Raw genomic sequence first — 22,702 nt, 5'->3', positions numbered from 1 at the left:
CAAAAACTTTATATATATATATATAATTTCGTTTTACTTTGTCACTAAACGTTTTAACTGAGTGAAGCACTAAAATAGGTTTCACAAGTAGCAGCGAGTGGATTTGAACTTTAAAACAGCAGGCTCTTGTGCATTTATGTCTTTAGTATCATATTTTAAACTTTTGTCAAAGCGAATTTGAAAATAACTACGACATATTTCATCGAAGACTGTAGACACTAAATTATCGAAACAGCTGAGTAATTAGATATTATCATTAGCTTTTACATCATGAATATGAAAATTAAATGTAGAAACCTGTTCATCTTTATTAGGCGCGATTTTCTTCAGGTTGTTTTAGATTCATTTTATAGCTTTTATTTATCTAACCATATAAGACGTTTGTTTTTCATTGTTCTTATTGATACATTATAATTGGAGCTGTATATTTTCTTTGTTTTAGACCAATGATTAGTTAATTTTTGCATGTTTTGATTAACAAGTCTCATTAGGTCATTAAGAATTTTGTGAACATCTCAGCGAAGTAACTTCCCTTTATCCCTAGTCTATTGATTTCTGTCCCCGCTATTCACAGCCACATTTGGCTAAATCTTGTACAAATGATATTTTCTATTTTATGGTACGATGTGGTCTTTTTGTTTGGTATATAAACCCAGTATGTTTGAGAATAATGATTCATATTGCAGAGGCTGTTATTAGTTTTCTGGACTTACCTGGATGGGCTAGGCAGATAGCAGGACTGACGAGTACTAAAGACTGATCATACAGCTTTTGTGTATCATAGCTTTGATCGATAATTCGCTCTTCTCCCATTGGCGGGAGTTATCACGTTCGTATATATTAACAGGGAACTCAATCGATATAACAAAATTTAACATTTTTCTGGTCTGAATAGTCGTATTGTTAGGTAATTCGTTTGACTAGGAACACGGTTGTGCATATCACTGAAATAATATCAACGAGAAATATATTTTTCTGAAAAGTTGTTTTTTAAATGAGTCTGAATAATCCACTATTTATCTGCTTTGCAGAACTATCCAAGCATCTGTCCAGTCACACAATGGTGTTAAGTAAGTAAATCATTTTAACAGTTTTCATGTTCGATCTTAGTTACTGAAGATCTCATTCGAAAACGAGCAGAACACAATAATGAGGAGATATACTCTCTTGAAGAAGTGGCTTTACACCAACAAAATCTTGAGAGGTAAAACTTTTGTTACATAATTTGAAAACAAACAAGGATTGAGCTTATTGAAAACTGGTGTAAAAGCCTCAAGATATTATATCTACAAAACAATCTCATACCCAAAATCGGTATTGCTAATTACGTACTAACGTTTTGTTCCAGAAAATCTCTCAAAACTGAAAAAACTAGAATATTTGAATTTAGCTTTGAATAATATTGAAAAAGTGGAGAACTTAGAAGGTTGTGAATCCTTGAAAAAGCTAGATTTGACAGTAAATTTTATTGGCGACTTGTTTAGTATTGAATCTTTAGGTAACGTGCATTTTCTTGAAGAACTGTAAGTTAGCTGTAAAAATTTTCTTTAATTTTCTTCTTATATGTTTTAGTTATTTAACAGGAAATCCTTGCACAGAATATCCAGGGTATAGAGAATTTGTGATTGCTACGTTGCCGCAATTAAAAGTAAACATAAATTTTCTTTTTTTACAAATAAAGTTGCTAGATGGAGTGGAAATAACTAAATCAGAACGCATTATCGCTTTGCAAAACTTAGAACGCATTCGTCCAATCATAAAAGAAAAACAAAGAGAGCATGGATTGAAAAGAGTAAGCGGGAGATGAATTTTTATGATTAACTGAATATGAATTTCCGTCCCACCGATTTAATACGAAGTTATTTCACAGAATTCTGAAAAAGCCGAAGCATTACGAAGAAAAGAAAGATTCGCCAAGATAAATACAGATCCAAGTTGGTAAGTACTTAACATTTTATTCTAATGACTTTTGTCCAGTTCAATAAACAAGGCATTTAATAATTAGTTAAAGCAAAAATTTAAGATTTTTTCAGCCCCAATAACACTACAGCATAGCTAGATTTTACAATTTCAGATCCAGTAGGATTTTAGATTTCCACAGCTGTTATTCACACAGTATGTGTGATTCACAAATTAGTGTCATAATAATATTAAGAAAAGGTTTTATATTATCTCTTCCACATATCAGACAACTTTGGCAGACTGATAACTATGGTTGGTTTGACGGTAGAAACAAATATCAAGAATAAACGTGCATGATGGCGAAATTCACCTAACCGACCTGGTTTAATATAATATTTTACCTATGTTTATCTGCTGTAAGACGATCTTATAATTTTAGGTGTAGATGTTAGTTTCATAATACCAATGATATAGGGGTCGACTGTTTACTTATAAATGTCAATAATTGTTTCGCACAATGAAGTAAGCCTGAACTTATCGGAATGGTAGCCAATGGTCTGCATCTTTGTAGTTGCTTGTACTGCTTTTGCAACTTATTACCGTCAGCAAAGACACCTTGTTTACAATACACAAAGGATTTGTATAAAATAGGTGATATTGTTTTTGGTAGGGTAAGTAAAAAATCATCTGCATCACCTTGTTTTACATGAATTCAAAGCAATATGTTTTTTGCTTCATGTAAATATGGAAAACTACGTTCCTTATAAATGTCATTACGCTATTTGAAGATATTTTTCGATTTACCCCTGTTCACCACTAAAATGTTTGGAATTTTTGATTGTATGATTTCTGTTTACTGTATTTTAAAAACAAAAACTCATGGTGTTATAAATAACAAAATTGAGTGCTAAAATTTCCTTACTCGTCTTTTGTAGTGTATCAAAATATTATATGCCAGTGATTGGTACCTCGCCATCCTCACAGATTGTTTCGCTCACACCAGACTTCTTGCTGCCAGTGACTTGGATGAGTTGAAAAAGGCTTCCGGCAGCCATCAGATGCAACTGCTGCTTCCAACTCATTGGCACGCTCTGACCACCAGGCTTCTCGGTCCTTACGCAAGCTTTGTTGAATTTCATTACGTAACAGTCTTCGTTCGAGGTCAAACTCGTGGTCACTCGAGGTAGATGGATGGGCTTTAATGAGTTATAGGGAAGGTGAAGAAACCCAGTGCTTATAAGCATGACGTTTAGCGAAGCTGCTAGCGGCTTTACTCGCCATTCTCATGGCGTCATGAAGTCGTAACCAATGCTCATCCATACTTTTCGGTGGGATGGTAGCTAGCCTAGAAGCTAGCTCGGTTCGATACTTGCGATAGAAGTTTCAATCAATTTACTGACATCAATCTGTTGATGACGATGAATTCGTTGGTCACTGAAAAGTAAGGTAAGATTGGCGCAGACCGGGGCATGATCAGAGTCCAGATAGATACTTCAAAATAAGCAGCAGTCTTGTATACATTCACTTTCGACGAGACAGTGACTTGAGATCGTTTAGATATGACAGAGTTCCCACCATGGGCGAGCTGCTGTATAAGTAGAAAAGTGGTTGTACATGAAGCGGGAATAGAGGAAGATATGAGTGATGTAGTATATAAAAAATGATGATAATTATAATCATAACAACAAGATTGTGTGTTATCAAGTGAATGTGGATTGTCTGAATTCCAATTGAAGCGAGCATAGTATTTGGTGAAGTAATTGTTATTTCATTAGATTTATGTGAGGGCTGTGATACTGTGCGGGTGCCCAGACCGAAGCAGGTGGTTTTCTTAAGGGGCCACACCCGGAGCATTTGACCTAAAGGTGTGATCCACAAGGCAGTGGAGCATCGTGAGGAGATGCAGTCCCATGGTAGCCGGTGACCAACAATTGATTCTGATACGTCTATAAGTTGAACGCTATATGCAGATCCTAAGCTATTCTGATAACCCCAGGCTAGAACTATGCAGCGACTTGAACACCAGGGAGAAGACTCGAGTATGAGAGAAACACTTTACTGCAAGGTTCATTTATGTACAGAAAATACAGGGATTTTATAGTAATTAAGAGACCTTGAGTTTACATGTAGTAGTGTGTATCAGCCAATCAGGATCTCGTTATTTTAGTAACATAACTTCACACAACTTCTAATTAATCGCTGATTGGTTGGGGCTCTTTATGAGCCTCTGGAGGCTCTGTTAGAGTTCTCTGGAAGCCGACTTAACACCTGTGGACCATCCTCACAGATTCATACGCCATTTGTTCCCTCAGGATACTGGAGCCCATGTGCACTATTGGTTTCGAACCAGGGTTTTCCGACTCCCCTAGGTGGAGTTTCTGTGTCCACCCACCCGGTTAAGGCGTCGTACATTCGCTTTTCATTCTCTCAATTTCGTAAAAATCACCCCTGTCGGGAGAAGGCAGTGAGTAGGACTTCCCTGGCAGAGGCTTTATACGCGTGGCCGTTTGAGAGCATTTCGGGAAAGAGGACGGACTCTCATCACTCTCGGCCGTACCAAGGTGTTTGGGTCATGGCCGGCGTCCCCCGAATATCGAACACGGATCGGCTGTTTGGAAGGCAGCCATGAGTAAATATGTACTGTTCGCTACACATCATTAGGGTGAATAAAATAATTAGTAAAATACTGGTTTGATTTTTACAACCAAAGTGTTTGAGTCTGATCTCACTCGGTACTTAAAAAGCACCCACTTCATAGCATCACTTCTATCGTCTTCAGTTTAATCCTTAGTTCATCTGTTCTGCTTGATATTTCATAACTTTCAGATAACTTGCTATTTAATGTATATAAATTCATAAAGATTTTGGGTACTTTTTAGCTCAGTTCTCTTGAAATCCTTTATGCATTGTTTTTACTTGCCTTTTTTTACAAATAAAAGTCACCGGAGTTTTTATGATCGAAAAAGCATCCTAAATAATCTAATACATTCAAAAGTACATTCTGTAATGCAATGTGAACAATAATTTAGTGTAGAAGTAACTTCAGAAGCTTAAGTGGCTTAGTAAAGTCATTAAATATATTTTGTATACTTAATTTTCATGTCTTTAATAATTTCTCTAATCAATTGTTGTATTTCTTGACAATTTGTGGAGATCTACATAATGAATCAATTTTGGGTTCATTAAACTGTTGGTTTGTCCATTAACGGTTTCCTTAAGTTGAAAGTCCAAATAAATTTAATGTTTTATATTGTCAAACTAGTGTTCTAAAATTTCCAAATAACTAGGGTGCTCATACCCACGAATTTTGTTGTCTATTGTTCATTTATTTTACATGTTATTGATTTCATTATCCGCTCTTTTTCTCTCAGTGTTATAATTTCTCTTATTACAACCCAGCTATTCCCATAGCTTACTAGTCTTGGACACTAACTCACTCAACAAGTCTCTAAATCAGAATACGGTTGAACAGTAAAGAAATTATGTCCCGAATAACAAGAGGTAGATAGATGTAAGAAGAACAATAAGAGATTACTTACTTACTTACGCCTGTTACTCCCAATGAAGCATAAGCCGCCGACCAGCATTCTCCAATCCACTCTGTCCTGGGCCTTCCGTTCTAGTTCTATGCAGTTGTTGTTCATTCTTCTCATATTTGTTTCCATTTCTCAGCGTAATGTGTTCTTTGATCTTGTTCCAGTGTTATCTGCTGTGTTCTCCTTGATTCTCTATCTCCCTTTATGGCTTCATAATTGTTTTGGCCAGTTTAAACGGACATCATTATATTCTTTATTGATCATTGGTCCAAAAGTTCTCCAAATAATATTACCCTAATTAATCCAAATATTGCAAGTAATACGACTTAAACTTATAATGACAGCGAATTCGAATCAATCCACCGGAAATGCAATGACTTGCACCGACATTATCTTCAGCCTTTGTGGTTCAATACAATACATTCGACTATAAACACAATCAGTTTGTTTTTCTTAACAAATGAAGACTTCTTATATATTGTGTATTGGTAAGCTGAATCTCGTTTGTAGAAAGTTTTTAATCTGACGCAACCGAACAGTTGTTATATTTAAGAAAAGATAAAATTTCGTGAACACAGTCACTACTCTGACATTTTAATTAAGAACCAGATACCACTAACTAGAAGTATATTGACACAATCACCAAGTGTGTGTAATCAAAGCAGTATGTTTACAATATAAGATAGCCTTTTATGTATATTGTATCTAAATGTATCTGTCTTTCATCCCTCACTAATCACTTACTTATTTACTTATGCCTGTTACTCCCAATGAAGCATAAGCCGCCGACCAGCATTCTCCAGCCCACTCTGTCCTGGGACTTTCTTTCTAATTCTATCCATTTTTTGTTCATTCTTCTCATGTCTGTCTCCATTTCTCGGCGTAATGTGTTCTTCGGTCTCCTTATTTTCCTTTGGCCTTCAGGATTCCATGTGAGGGCTTGTCTTGTGACGCAGTTGGTTGCTTTCCTCAATGTGTGTCCTATCCACATCCAGCTCTTCTTCCTGATTTCTTCCTCCGCTGGATGGAATCTGGTTTGTTCTCTCCCACAGTAGGTTGTTGCTCGTAGTGTCTAGCCAACGGATCCGAAGCATTTTGCGCAGACAACTGTTAATAAACACCTGTGTCTCCTGGATGACTGCTTTCGTAGTTCACCAAGTTTCCGCCCCATACGGAAGAACTGTCTTGACATTTGTATTGAAAGTCCTGATCTTGGTGTTGGTTGAAAATTGTTTTGAGTTCCAGATGCTCTTCAGTTGTAAATATGCTGCTCTTGCTTTACCGATCTGCATCTTCACATCTGCATCAGATCCACCTCATGATGAAAGACGAGATTTTCACTAATCACAGCTCATAATAATTGGACACCTCAATAGTGCTTTTACTTTGAGGTCGTTCTTTTCTCTATTTCGTCAAAATGTATTGGCTTTTGTTATTGAGGTATACAGATCATTCTTATTTTTCTTTTTATTAATAATGGCTTTATTTAATATTATATTTTGGGTACAATATGGAATTCTTAACACAAAGTATTTCAACAAGTTTCCTGTTCTTATTTCTTGATTGATCCTGACGACAAGTATTAAGTGATCACCAGTTAGATGTTAACAGTTCAGGAATCGACACCTGAGTAATGTTCATCCTTTTCAATGCATATTTCCAACCACCACGATGTCTCTGATTGTACTTTTTTGTGACTTGTACAGTGAAAGGTGGTAAACGTTTCATAAACACGCCTGAATAGGTCGTGCAATAAGTAGACATAATGATGTGTTAATGCAAAGAGAAACCTAACTTGTTAAAATATCTGGATGACAAAAACAGGTATCCCAGATATTCGAGCAGGCAGCCAGTTGAGTTAGAAAAGATGGTAAGCCTAGTTCTCCTATCTGTAAATGTCACCAATAAGTTTATCACATTATCCTTGATTGTTACAGTCCTGTGCAATGCAGTTTTTATTTCATTAGTTAAACTTTTGCTTTTCGTACAGCACAACTGTGGGTGTAGAAGAATTTTGGTCTGAAAAAGTTCCTTACACACCCGAATCACGAATCGAAACACATGAATATATACAACAAAAGGAGAAATCAAGACAACAGACAAAAGAATCAAGGTGCCTAATTCACATTATTGTATGTAATGTTTAATTTACGAAATAGGAACCCTATTAGGATGTGAATATTAATTACGTTGTCTATATGTATGCTAAATTAGGCGTACGTTTACAGATATACCACTTTGACGGGAAGTTAGTATCGAGTAAAGGATTACCGATTTTAAGAACTAAAACTGAGATTTTTGAATGTAGCGTTATTCTGTTTTTTATTTACAATCCAGGTTTCCATACATATTTTCCTGGTTGAACATCTACATCGGTTAATTGAAAACAAAATTATGAGTAAAAGTAAAATGATAAGAGGGACTAGTAACAAAAATAATATATGTATGGGGATCAAATAAAGTTTTTGCAGGAGCAAAACACTTGATAATATCAGTTGCGGATGATGATTGAAAAGGTGGCAGTTCATTTGAAAAGAATAGGTCTTCCTCCTGAACAAATTACAGCAGTATGCAACTGCAATGTTGATTTTTATTCTTATTATAATTCAAAAGTTATATTTTGAAGAAGGATATACTGGGTATCATGACGTTTCCACCGATCATAACAAACATTTATAATTGCACTTTATGCAAAGGCTTTACACAATAGCAGATTCTGAAGTTTTCCGATTTCATTTTACTCCTGTGTAGAATCTGATGGCTCCTTGGAAAGCAAATAATAAACTTTTAGTGCTCGATTTCTTTTGCACTATATTTATCTTATGACCCTTACAAAATTGGAACCTTTCTATTGCGCGTGTCTCGGAGTTGCAAGTAGTCCATCGAGAGCCTTAGAATGTGTAATGAATTAGATAACGAATAAAGTTGCTTCATTTCTAAGATACATATGAATTATTTATCTCTTTTGTATATTCATACTTTAGTTTAAGGTTGAAATTGCCAAAATTCTTAGATACCATTAGAAGTGACTGATGAATTGCAAAGAACTATTTGGAAGCTTAGGTGATATAGCTGTTCGCCTATAGACCAGATAATATTGAGTGCAAATAACGTCTGATCGATACTTCCCGCTGTTATCATCCTTAGTTTTCAAAAAGTTACTCATGCTGCTCTTTTATTACAGAAACTCGATTGATTCTACTTGATGGAGTTTGTTATCAATCAAATGAAACCTCTGACTCCTAGATATGTTTATTGTAGGAGGATAAATGGCCTATTTTCAGGTATATTGATGAGCTGCATGCGGGCGTTCAGTTTGTATATAAAAGTTCAGTGCATTTATATTACAATCAATACCATCAACAGCCTTAGAACCCTTGGTTTCCTCCGTAGAACCCTTTTTTCTGACATGCTTCATCAAAATTTACCACCAAATAATCTTTAATACTGTTGATCGCGTTATATAGTTTTAGGGCGTTTTTGTACCTTTTTCCTTATGAAATAGACTGGGTTAGAGTTTCAAGATAGTGGAAGAAATAAATTTTATATGATATATACATATAAAGTTTTACTTATTAAAATCTCAGGACAGAATCGCGAGTAACCACAAAATATTTTGCCGAAGACGGTAGACCATACAACATCAACACAGCTAAGTACGTTTGTATTTCGATTGCTCATAAATTTTTTGTTATGATATTTTGCTTGCTGTTTGTCTAGTCCAAGCAAAACTGATTACTGATCCATTTATGAACACCATCTGTTGATATTGTTTCATCAGAAGGACTTTCTATTTTCTTGATTTTCGTTATATTCAAAATGTCAAGTTAAAAATCAATCAAATCGATAGATCTAAGATGTGAATATATGTGATAACGAATCCTTGTCTGTGTGTTTGCTGAACCTTATGTTGTATTAAACTGATACTTTGGGAAATACTTACGGTGTGCATATTATCGATAGCGTGAACCTGAAAAAGGACTTTAATACTTCTTTCCGGTAACTCGTTAACTATCCGTACTTCTCTTTAACACAAGTTTGCGTGTAGATCGATACACAGACAGATGTTATAAACATATATCTCGGCACAGATATGCGTTGTCCCAAGTTACTATACTTGATTCATACGATGAGAAGAAAATACCAAGTGAGATCAAAATAATGTATTAGCGATGATAAAGCATACGAATAAACAGTGGAAATATGTTTTAAAAATACAGTGTTGGAAGGTATATGTGAAGGATTATTGGAATTCAAAATCGAAAGAAAGATAAACATTGAATGCATCTGTCCCATTTCAAGCAACTAGTAGCCATGTAACGCAGTCTCCAACCACTGATCGCGGTTATCACAGGAACGTTAACCAAATAGTCTAAACCTACCTAAATGCATCAGACTAACAGTCAGTTACTTCATGGACTAGTATCACGTTTCGGCTTTGTTGCCCCTAACTTCTAACGTACTCCTGCACTAGTAAGCATCCCTCGCTGAGGTAGGGGGTGGTTAGAGATACGTAACAAGTGTCCTTACTACCTCATTCGATAAAGTTCCACTAACTCATCAACCAATTTACCACCTCCCCCAAGTACCCTATGCCTAACCTCAACATTCCTCACTCGGTCGTTCCAAAAAACTGGACCAATGCTTCAAAGAAAACTGTGAGCAAAAACCTTCAGCCTACAATTGCCTCCTAGGCCATTTCTCTCAGTCATAAAACTTCCGTAAAGTATACTCGTCCCTTGGTTGAGAGATGGGCATCTCGTATACGTCATAAGTAATAGATGTAAGCAAACATTAATGGGAGGGGTTTGGGTCTATATCAAGGTTTTGTCAGATATCAGCCCACTGGAATAATGAAACTTCCAAGATCAGTGAATTAATCGACGCGCTCAACTACTTCACTCGTTATCGTCAGTTCAGGTGCTGATACAGACTAATCCTGTAGCAGCATTTTGAATATGGAGAAAAAGAGACAAATCTCAAACATTTTTGCATTATTGATCAAAACTATCAAAAGAGTATAAGTTTTGTTAGCGTCTTCACCAAGCAGAACTATGTCATACTCTTACTCCAAGTTGAGAAGTAAAACACCTGGTAGGAGTACGAGCACTGGAAATTTGTCTGAAAAAATTTTTTTTCAAGGAGGATACCGATGATCAAATGAAATAAAAATGCACGCTAAGGGCAATCCTAACGAGTGCCACTTAAGGTTAACAATACTCCATAAGCTCTGATAGTAGCAGTCGTGTCTGAGTAGACAACCTAAACATGGTTTATGTACTTCTTTGGCACGCCTGTCAATGACAAACATCGGCACGGAACCTTCTGGTCAAGAGAATCGACTACTGCTTTAAGGCCAATAAACACTTCTTAATTGGTGACTTTGTAAGTATTTCCATGTTCTAAAACGCGAGGAAGAGTGGATATTTGGCCTGTTTACCCTCGTCCAAGTCTAAAACCAGCTTGATTTTCTTGAGTTCGCTCTTCAGAATCTCTAGTTAGACGTCGAAGTACTATCGAAGCTAATGTTGTAGATACTATTTTAGTCAAACTGATTTCTCTGTGATTGTCACAAGAGGATTTTTGACCTTCCTTATAAACTAGGATGTCCTATCGACTTTGTGGTTAAAACCGCCTTCTATAATTATTATGTCTGAGTGCCTGGTTTCTGGAGGAGATCACAAAGTTCCCTGTAAAGCTCATCTTTACTTCCTTCAAGCTGGTGTTAGTGAAGCCATAGGGATAACTGATGAAGAGGTAACGCCATTTGTCCTTATGCTTCCGAGATCTTACTACACCACTGACAAACAGTATATCAATAAGAATCTAGTCAAGAAGTGCTTTTTCAGCATTCAGACTTAAAGCTGTATCCACTTTGGGAAACCACGAGAGGTTGCTGTGGCGTTTCCAAATACACGAAGAGTATATTGCATTGGCTCTTCATACTGGCTAGATGAGTTTAAGTCGATGAATATGTTAGGATTCTGTGTGTGTTTTCGTGGCACAGCATACATCCGTGGTGCGAGCTTATGGGGTCTTAGCTAGTGATATTTGTTGTTCACTATGACATTGGTTTTGGATATTAAAAGCCTAACATGTATTTTGAAGAGCTGCTTCTAGGGACCTGGAATGGCATTTTGTGAACTAGAATCGTTTACAGTGGTGGCAAAAGTTAAAGAATTCGAAGGAAGTTGAGGATTTGTACTGGGTGTAAAAGTAATATTTGGTGACGAAGATGGAGTTTGATTGTGAATCGGGTGATTTCGTATGTTGTTAGAAGTGTGAGGGAGGTTGTCGATTCCCGTGGAAGGATATCTTTTGATGTTCCTGAAAAGGAAACTGGATTAGTCTTCGTCTCAGCGACCTGAGAGCGTGAATGAAAAGTTCACGAGACAACTTCCTGAGGCCAGTCACACACAGCCTTATACAATTCCAACCACGGACCACGAGCCTGCTGCATTTAATCTTACCTTTCGCTAAAGAACCTACTTAACATAATAGGACCTATAGAAACAAGTTTTCTAACCAATATAGCTTCATTGGGTCACTACAGTATGTAGGCTAAAATCTTATGGTTTCACTGATTGAGAGATATAATACAAAAATTTTTTATCAATGCAATTAAACATTGATACCTACCACTTGATACATTTCAGACATAGTCCTCATAGACTGAAATCAACCGAATAGATTATAGGACTGTAACTACTCTATGCTGTAGGTTATTTTTATCATCTTTGAAAGATTACAACTCATTCGCAAAGTTATATTATACGCTTGTGAACAACAAGAATGGTCTGTGATGATGTGAATGGAGGACAGAAGTTTAACTAGATCTACTTTCTTTTTAATTTATTTGAAATGTGAAGTAACATAATTACGTCATTCAGGAGGAAACTGAATTGACTAATATGATCATATCGGATAATATGAAAGCCGGAAGAACAAAAGCAATAATAGTGTAAACCAAGAAAGGATTAATGAGAATTAACTAAAATCTACATTATTTTGGAAAGACAAAACTACTCTGTAAGAGATTCATTGCTGACTTCCAGTTTCAGCAGTGTAATAATTTTTGAGTCTTTGAATGAAGTATATTGCATCAATAAATAATAAAACAGCTTCCCAAGTAGTTAGTTGGAATATGATAAAGATGAGTCTAGGTTTGGTTCGGAGTAAACGATTACCCTGTGAAACATAATTTTGAATATCATATGTTGTTGGTTGCTAAGTCTAAACATTAATCTGCATAAACATGAAGAATTTAGTGAATCCTAGTTTTTAGTATGTTTACTATGTACCCGAATAATGTTTCTCTGTGTCCAGGTTCCCGATTAGTACATTCATAATCTCATCCGTTGTCATTATTAGTATCTGAGAGTATTACTAACTCATATTTCTGATAACAGGATTTTTCAGAGACCCAGTTTATAAAAGCCGTAAGGTAACTAAGGTGTCATTTCGTTTATAATTCTCTTCTTTAACGGTACAGCAATGATAAGGCTTTAAAACAGTGCTGCTAAGCTAATTTGAAACCTGACCAGATGTAGAGTTGAATGAATATATAGAAAATTATTCGTCTTGTGCTGCTTTTTCTAAAGTTAGCACCACATCTGTTGACCTTGGATCTCCATAATGGCAAGAAATTTCACGGCTATAAGTCTAAATAACACTCACTGTCTCAATCTAAATGCGTTAGACGTTACACTGAATAGCTGTAGCAAATGAACTATCAAATAACCGTAGAAAATTACAGTGAAATATGGCTCTAATTTGTCCCATTGAAGTTTACTTCAGAATACACTTATATGTACACTTTACTATTCATATTGATAATTTGGTTTTATCGCGTTAATGTAGATTGACAACTTAGGCTAATGCACACTTGTGTCAGCCACAACTTTGATTATAACTGACTGATAATACTGTTGATTAGATAGCAACAAGTTCAAATGCAACGGCGGTTTACAATTAAAGTTCTTGGTTAAAACACCAAATATGTTAATAAGTAATTTCATATTTTCTTGCAGACAGTCGTCATAAATTAATGTAGCGAATGTAGTTTATAACATGCAATCTGTTAGTTTTGAGAACTATAAACTTATTTGATTGAAGTTCTGGAACTGTATTGGCTTCAGTTCATCTCATTCGTGAATTTATCTAGAATAAATCTGACAAATAATGTAGTTTTATGCAATAATCAAGGTGCGATATATCCAAGTGCAGTATATTAATAAAGTTTAAAAATACTAAGAATTCGTATAAATTATTCGTTGAAAATGGTTTCCACTAACTAAATTCTGTCGTGTTTTTTTCCATTGTGTTTAATAATTCATCTGTACCCAGAAAACTGCAAAATATGGGCTTATTTTAAAAATAATTAGCGCTCATCTTGCAAAAACAATTTCGAGATCAGAAACATTGATTGGAATATGTGCGAAGGAACTTAATCTTTGTTCCGCATTGAATATTCAGTTGGGAGGCTATGATAACAAAATTGTGAAGTAGTTAAAGTAGCTGTGAAAAGTCGACAGTAACTTCCATATGTAAACACACTCACAGTCTCGTATGTGTTATCACTTATTTTGATAAGTGATTTTGAGAAGACAAACTATCACATGCACTTTCTAAATATTACAATTTTTGGTATTCTGGTTGTTAAAACGAATGTATGGAGTGAATGAATTCATTTTGTCCTTCTACAACAACTGTTCTTGATGGATTAGGCACTTCATATTAGGTACAAATACGATCAAGTCTTCACATAAATCAACAGTTGTGATTATTTTGGTGTGTAAACTGTTGACACACTAGTAAAATAAGTGTCCTTTAGATAAATACAAGTGGTGTAGTTTACCAGAATAAAACCGATGCAGAGAGGATCAGTGTAGCCAGTAGTATTCCAACTAATTGTACAGACTAAATAACAGTTATGGCGTTTGGCATGATCATCACTATGAAAGCTCGATCAAATGTAAATTCACACATTTTGTAAGTGAAATAAATTGGACATTAGGGGCATTATTTCTTCATAATCCTTATAAGATATTGATATGTAATTCATGTTGACCGAAGTTAGCAAGCTATGCCCAACATAACATCTAACGATTCAGATGATTGGTTACCTATGAACTTACCATCTTCAAACAATTAATGTGAACAATGTGTCCCGAATTGAGGATTTAACCTAATGAAATTTCGCTGCCTGATAGACAGCTTTTATGACTGCATTACATAATCAAACTGTCTAATATTTTAGGATAGAGTTCAACCTCAAAGAAGATATATTGGACAATCACGAAGTTTACATACTCGATATTGCCGTATATAAGTGAGTATTTCATGCGTAGCAATTACTACTTTTGTTTGAATAGTGATATTAAAATGAATCATTCAATTAGATGCTTTTTAATGTGTTTTCTCTCATTTTTACTCATACAAAGAAAAATAATTCTCAGAGCACGAGTTGTACGCGCATCAGTATACTAAACATTAACTTTATTTTAATCTTAACAGATTTTGTTATTTGTACTTTAGGAAAGTGAATATGCTCTATCAAAACTAATCATCAGTGATCATTTCTATGAAATTTTACAAAGTATCAGTTAGTTAAGTGACTAGGTTCAATTTACATTACAGTAATGTACAGTAATCCGAAGTAAGGTGTAAGTAAACTGTAAAAAATATTCTTTATCTCAATAATAAATTTTTCCAGATCCGGTCATCAGAAAGGAAGAATGCTACGATCAGCAAAAACTGGTTAGAAAGCGAAAGAATCCGATTTAGTCATCAAAAAGCGTGAAGATGTTTTGGTGAAGAAAATATTCTTTTTGCGATATAATTTCCCAGAGCTGCACAATTGCCTTTTTGGGAAATTTTTACATATAGTGGTCTATAGTAAAGAAGAAGTGTTACGAAATCATCAACGATAGTCAAACTTATTCGAGTGTCGAAAATAAAAGTTTATATAAATGAAGTGGTGTTGCATATAGTTACGACTATCAAAAGATTTCAAGCATTGAATATAATAATGTGTAAATGGAAGGGTGTTATTCCAATGTAATCAGTTATTGAGTTTTCAAGTATTGAATAGGAATGGTATTGTATCTTTGACTTCTTTGTAACGCATCTCTATTTTATTGAACACAATTACTTGTAAAAATTACTCAGAAATACGATTGCACAGCTTCAGAAAATGATATCGTCGAAAAAAATTCTTTACTGAAAAGCCCTCATTGTTTGTTTAAATTTGGATAATTACTTCAAACACCAAGGCATTATAAATGGATCTATATAGTTAATATAGGTACCTGGTGTTCAGTGACCATTAATTGTTATCGCAGTTTCAGCTCTGTTTTTTGCTGCAAATCTTTCTATGATCCTAGAGATTTAAAGACTAAATAAATTGCTGATCATCTTTTTCGTTCGATAAACCTTGCTTGCAAAACGAGCAACAATGTAAATACCAAATCTATGTATTCTATGAGTAGAATATCTGGAAACTATTTTGCAAGCTTTTGACAAAACCGGGTTGGAATGGAAATTCTGTTTAATAGGGATCTGTTATATCTGGAGCTTAGATTCTTAGTATACCGCGTACAACTTTAGCACTCGAACGTCAGAACCCTCTAAGTTGAAAATGAGGAAACAGAAGACAAGTGAATGGAATGCTATTCCAAACAGTGTCAAATGTGGTACAAAACTACTGTAGAGGATTAATTCCTCTATATCTGACTCCAATAAATAAATAATATCCCGCTAACTGAATATTTACTGCAGGCTAAATCTCCTAGTAGAATTACGGGTTTACTCGAGATTATTCAAAAGCCTGAACACCAGTTATAGAGATAGTTTATTGTTGAAGCTCGGTAAAATCCACAAGCGTACAGATAGCAAGCACACCAGGAAAACAAGTGAGTGTGTGTGGTAAAAATCCATATATATTTTTGAGTGTTAATGGATTGTGGATAAATTATTGATTGTCTTTGTTTACAACCAATGAGAGAACAAATTAAGGATTGATGTGCAGACACATGCGCTCAATTAGACTCACACATAAGTTTACAGTGATTAAATGTTAGGATTACAGAGAGCACACAAAAAATACAGTAGTTGAATGGGCTTGCTACACTACCAGGTATTTATAGTTTTTATTAAAAGGGAAATCATCATTATAGTGATCCAATCCGCATACAGGGGGTTTTACCATTTGTCTAATAGGGAAACTACACATAGAGATTCTGGGATATTCTTCCAAACGACGATTGGATGGAATATCTTCGGCTCTTTCTGAGCTTCCTAGAGCTTCCTCGAATTCACCCATGGGCCGTCCTCACAGGATTGCTTTCCAGTATTCACTCGTTTCTATACTACACGTATGTTGTGTCGAAAAATCGATCTCATGTTGAAATGAGCTCTGAATATTCATTTAACAAGGATTCGGAAATTTCAGCAGTTTTCTATTGAAGGATTTTTTTCACTATACCGTCAAAATTTACTAATTTACTAAGTCCGAATTATACTTTCTGTTATGATACAATCTGTTTGTGATTATGTCGTAAGAAATTACCTGAATTTACTCTGATGGTACATAAATATTATTGTTGGGATCTTATAAAATTTTAATATGTCTACTTTTCCTACTCAATACACTTTTTTCATAATAGGCATATGGATACAGCTTTGATAAAATGCGACATACAAGTCAATTACGTTCGAGTAACACTTAAAGGAAAGGTAAGATAATCATGAAATTGATAAACAACAGACAGGTGTGATCATTTTTATTAAGTCATCTGGGCCTGGTGATTCGGGGTTCCCTACTGCTCATTTAAATGTCTGTTAAAAATAAAGATCGTTGCAAATTATCAGGCTGTTATGGTTAGTGTTGAGACATATTTTTGAGAATATGTCTTGTAATCAAACTTCAGTAGTTCACATGACTCAAATGAAAACCGATTCCGTTAATTTCTGTCGTATTCCTGATTGAAAACTCAGTGTTTTAAGAAACTCAGTAAACAATCTTTTTCGAAAGAATAATAAGATAAAAAAATGAGATGATAGTGGTACATATTTCTACCTTGTCTTATGGATCAACTAATTTTTAAACGGAATCCAATCGAGTTAACTTCGATACGTTTTTGTAGACATCATAGTAAATTGCTTTAAAATAACTTGAAAAGATGAGAAAATTACTAAAGTGATGGTTATATGATTAGAATACAGTTTTAACGATATCCTTCAATGTACCAATAAACATGGTGTATCACTCAACCTATGATATTTGATAACTGGGAACAATTAGCAGTAGGTTTTGAATCTGGACAATTTAATCTACATTGAATGGTTAATTAGAATACTTTAGATAGCTTAATATATAACTCAAGCTGTATTTTGAATAGTTTGTGATTGACTTTTTCACTAAGCCAAGTAGTTTCACAGTTGGAAGGATGATGAATTATTATTCAGTGTTAGAGACATGAAACTAGAAATTCATGTCCAAGATTTCCTACATCTTGTCTTTATCATATATATATATATATATATATATATATATATATATATATATATCCTGCCGAGGGACAGACAAATTTGGTCCAAACAAAGGTCAATGTATTTTCGTTAAAACCTTACGGTAATTCAGTCGTTCAATTATCTATGTACATACCCATGTATGTGATTATTTGCATGTCTGTTACTTATTCTCTTGCTGATTGTAAATAGTCACTCAATAATTCACTAATTATGTACACATATTAACTGATATACAAGTCACACACTTCAGATTCTTTTCCTGTATCTGGTCTTATTGCTAACATGCTATCTGTTGAGTTAATTCACTCCTGATAAAAATCAATGCCAACTGAAATCGTATTTACTTCTAGATTTCTCGAGTGGAAGTACAATACTATGAGAATGAGTTTAGAATGGTTAGTTCTATGTAAAGTCAGTGAAATAGTAACTTTGCCATGCATGGTTGGATATTGAACAGTATACCAAAGTTATTACAAATGATACCTTCGGAATACAATCCTCTACTAATAGACCGTCTAGGAAATCGTAAGACTACAGTAAATTCTTTTGTTCTACAAACACAACTTATCATGTTGTTACTTTAATATAGAGTATTTATTCGACCTGTCTTAAATCTATTCAGCTAAATGAAAAACGTCGTTAGTCGATATGGCGTAAATCGATTATAAAATACTGTTTTGTTGATTTATGTAATCACAACAATGCACATTTTGCCGGTAATTTTTCTAGGTTTTCCAGCTAGCTTTACCAGATGAAGTTCGAGCTGATGCCTCACATGTTAGGCGTTCTTTGACGACAGGACATTTGCTGATTACTATGCCAAAGGTATAAAGTTGTTATCAAGTTAATCAGATGCATTATTCTCTTGCTTTTCACATATATTGTCTTAGGAATAAACTTCCAAAAAAATGTGAAATGTGTTTCTTTTGCTACTTTGTTTACTGAGATAAGATTTATCCTGGATCTTTAGAGCCTAGTTTAGACATTCCTGTTGTATATTAGCTTTGTATCCATTACTCTAAAGCTAATAAGCAAGCATACAGATTATTGTTATGATCTTATAGGAGAATTTGTACACCTATCCCAATGTGCAGTACTAAATCTATTTTTAAAAGTGACGGATTGATGGCAGGCTGAGTCAAGCGGGAGAATGCAGAAATAGCTTACTTGGAGAACGCCACTGATCCATGTTGAGGATAAATGCAATCAATAATATGGAGTCTGATTATCAGATATTTTTAACTTTAAAACACTTAGAACTTATAACAAAAACCGACAACTGTTGACATACACCTGCACAACTATCATGATGCTAAATTAGATGTGATCCATCTTTATACCATGTGGTTTCCTCGCTGAAATAATTGGTCTTGAATAATACAAACTTCCCAACTTGATTGGTTATTGTTGACCTTTCACCTCTTGTTGTCTGAAAATTTATTTTGATTGCCTCCCCTTTTGACCTGATATTTGACTTTATATTTCTCAGTGAATTTTCCGATTGAGTTTATTCCTATATGCTTACTGATTGACCAAGTCTCCAAAAGTTCTGTGGTTTTCTATGTATTTTCTTTGTCCGAAATGTCAACACTTTTTCAGTTGAATATGTCTATAAAATTACAAATCACTTCAACTTTATCCAAACCAGCGTGAAACGACAAAACAAGAAACGCAAGACGCCATCAAAACAAACTGCCAGAAACACCACATCGGACAGTGAGCTGTCTTCATCTTCGTACTTATGAATACCGACTAGCTGTCAAACGCCATGACGTGTTCTTACTTATATGAATGAACGCGGACAATTATGGACATAATTTAAACTGATAAAATGCTTAGATTTTAGATAAAGTGAACACAAAGAAAACCAGACAGGGCATGCTTTTAGTCGCATGTGAAAAAATTCGAGCACATTGCTTCTGTCTGAAGTTTGTGCTGATGACGTTATTCAAGAAAACGATGGTAGTTCAACAAATAAAATATCCAGGTCAGAGAAAAACTCCAACCGAGCAAAAGTTCTTCACCATCACAGAACCACCATCGGTTCATAATCAGAGATGATTTGGACCTGTTTTAAGAAAAATAAGTTGGAAAAGATAGTAGGTAAATCAAGAATATGTTCCATTTCGTTAGGCCTCCATATGGAAATCTCGGCAATTTAGGCAGGTAAAAACTTCAGTGTTGGAGGACGCGATGAAGTTGCAATATACGGTTGTAGACTTTATGTGATAAGGATGCACAATCGATCATAGCTTTGTACATGCTTTATTATTTGTACTCATCATGATCTTATTACTATTCAATAGTTCCTTTTGAGCTTTATTCTTACGTCAAAATCTAGCTGCTGTTGGTATTCTGTGGTTTCACTTATATTATCTTTATCTTAGTGGGCTGGAGTTCAGTATATGTATTCTTGATGACATATTCTAATATATTCAGTCTCTAATTTGACGCACATCATTCTCGCAATTCTGGAAACTTAGAAATCTAACAACTGCTGACATACATTGTCAATGCAAACTTCCTAAATTGTAGAATATTAAAGATTCCCAGTGTGAAAATTAGAACAACACATGTAAGCGAACAATTGTTTTCAATTAGATCGTCATCAGGCTTTACTTTAATATACATGAATATTTATACGAAAATTTTAGACCAATCAAGGCTATTTGAGTCAAAAATCACAATGAAATAGAATACGTCGCCGAGCATAATAGGTAAAAGTACAAGTTGAAAATGAGAAGACAGGTGTACTGATAGTAGTAAGAATATTAAAGTCTTGTGCAATGAGGTGAAGTTTGAATTCACTTGCACAAACAAGTGGCTATCAGGACTTAGTAGCTGAGTGGATAACGCGATGGCGTTTGAAGCGAAAGGTGCTGGGTTCGAGTCCCAGAGTGAACATCAACTCTGAGATGTAGGCACATCCAACTGACGAGTCCCGAACAGGACGAAACGCGCGTCCTGTATTTCACTGCTAGCCACTATCCATCTTTGCTTAAAAGGCTTATCAATAGTTGAACATAGGAAATAGGAGGTCAGACGTGGGTAAATAGACTAGAATAGTAATCACAAAACATTAAAATCATTATGTAATAAGAAGTATATAATTAGATAGTGAAGAATACAAACGGAAAGAGGCAGAAAATTACAAACAAATGATAACAAAATTAAAATTTAAAAACAATGATGATGTCATTTGTTATGTCCGGCAATGGAACGGATAGGGGGGTTACAAATTGCTTCTGTACACATAAATTGGGTTGGAATGTACGAATTCCTATGGCAACGAACTCCGTTGGGAAATGATGGAGATATACGATAGATCACTCGAAATGATTTCGATTTATCTAAATTACGACCACTATCAATTAGATGTGCCAAGATAGAACTGCGTATTGTTTTTATCTGGCCCTTCCCAAACCATGATGGTAGATGTTCACTCATTCGTTGGTTAAGTTGCCTAATAGTGCGCCCGATATAGCTATCTCCACAGGAGTAGCTGAACCTATAAATGCACATAGAGGTCAACTCAGGTAACTAATCCTTCGTTTGAGTAGGCATCACTGGTCGACTCGAGAAAATCAATGCAAAATAGGCTGCGTAGAATATTCTTCTAATTACTTTCGTTAACCTATCTTTCAGAGTATCACTAGCCACATCCCTGTAGAATTGTAATTTCATGTATAAAGGTTTTTTGGAACAGTTGAAATCTCTGACTACTTCCTTGTATCATACATGTACTTCTGAATGAACGCAACAGGGTAGCCGATCTCTGTCAGTGAGTTATAGATAAATTCCAGTTCCTGACTTAAAGTATCTACTGAACACATCTTTTTTGCTCTACTAGTGAGGCATCTAACCAAATTTCTTTTATATTGGATAGGTGTAAAGCTATAGAAGTGAGTATATTGGCAGGTAAAGGGACTTTTTCTATAGACACTTCTACTTAACGAGCCATCACTTCGCCTGCTTAGTGTAACGTCAAGAAAATTCAGCTTTTTGTCACACTCGCCTTCACCAGTGAAACTAACCGCTAGATGTACACTGTTGAACTGTTCTAATAGTCTATCCTTACTGGTGTTCTGATCTACGACAATGAATGTATCGTCGATGTAGCAGCAGTATAGATCGAGCTTCTCAATAGCTTCATAAGGTGGTCCTATTTCCTATGTTTAACTATTGATAAGACTTTTGTTATCGTAATTTCATATTCTTACTACTGTCAGTACACCTGTCTTCTCATTTTCAACTTGTACTTTTACCTATTATGCTCGGCGACGTATTCTATTTCATTGTGATTTTTGACTCAAATAGCCTTGATTGGTCTAAAATTTTCGTATAAATATTCATGTATATTAAAGTAAAGCCTGATGACGATCTAATTGAAAACAGTTGTTCGCTTACATGTGTTGTTCTAATTTCCTAAATTGTGTAGAATAATATCGATATTCAGAAACTAAGTAATGTTTTTAAAAATCATTATTCTTCTAGAATAATAGGAATAGACAATGCTATGTTGATGTGTTGTCTGGACGATAAAACATATTAGTCTGTCTGTGAATATGGATTTTGAAAGACATCACTGAAATCAAATTTTACAATATAAGGAACCTGATCAACTTTTGACCAGCAAAAATTTCAATATCTGATGCGTCTACATGTTTACTGAACTTCTCAGTCATATTTATCCATACCCCATGAATCAAATATGTTCATTCGTTCATGAG

The 22,702-nt window shown here is 34.9% G+C and overlaps 1 protein-coding gene across 1 annotated transcript; it reads left to right on the top strand.

Moving 5' to 3' along the window:
• Window positions 1-1,060: 1,060 nt before the first annotated feature.
• Window positions 1,061-22,514, top strand: Smp_120380 (testis specific leucine rich repeat protein,putative; the record flags this gene model as incomplete). Its single annotated transcript, XM_018792306.1, has 13 exons — window positions 1,061-1,070; window positions 1,111-1,204; window positions 1,241-1,314; window positions 1,349-1,523; window positions 1,573-1,648; window positions 1,682-1,792; window positions 1,871-1,938; window positions 7,429-7,551; window positions 9,026-9,094; window positions 14,698-14,769; window positions 17,105-17,174; window positions 18,702-18,797; window positions 22,467-22,514. 13 exons carry the CDS (start codon window positions 1,061-1,063, stop codon window positions 22,512-22,514), a joined length of 1,086 nt encoding a protein of 361 aa, XP_018644627.1.
• Window positions 22,515-22,702: the final 188 nt, after the last annotated feature.

This window comes from Schistosoma mansoni (assembly GCF_000237925.1).
Source record: "Schistosoma mansoni, WGS project CABG00000000 data, supercontig 0388, strain Puerto Rico, whole genome shotgun sequence".
NCBI lineage: Eukaryota > Metazoa > Platyhelminthes > Trematoda > Strigeidida > Schistosomatidae > Schistosoma > Schistosoma mansoni.
The sequence above is the reverse complement of the archived record's forward strand: the minus strand, read 5'-3'. Positions and strand labels throughout refer to the sequence as shown.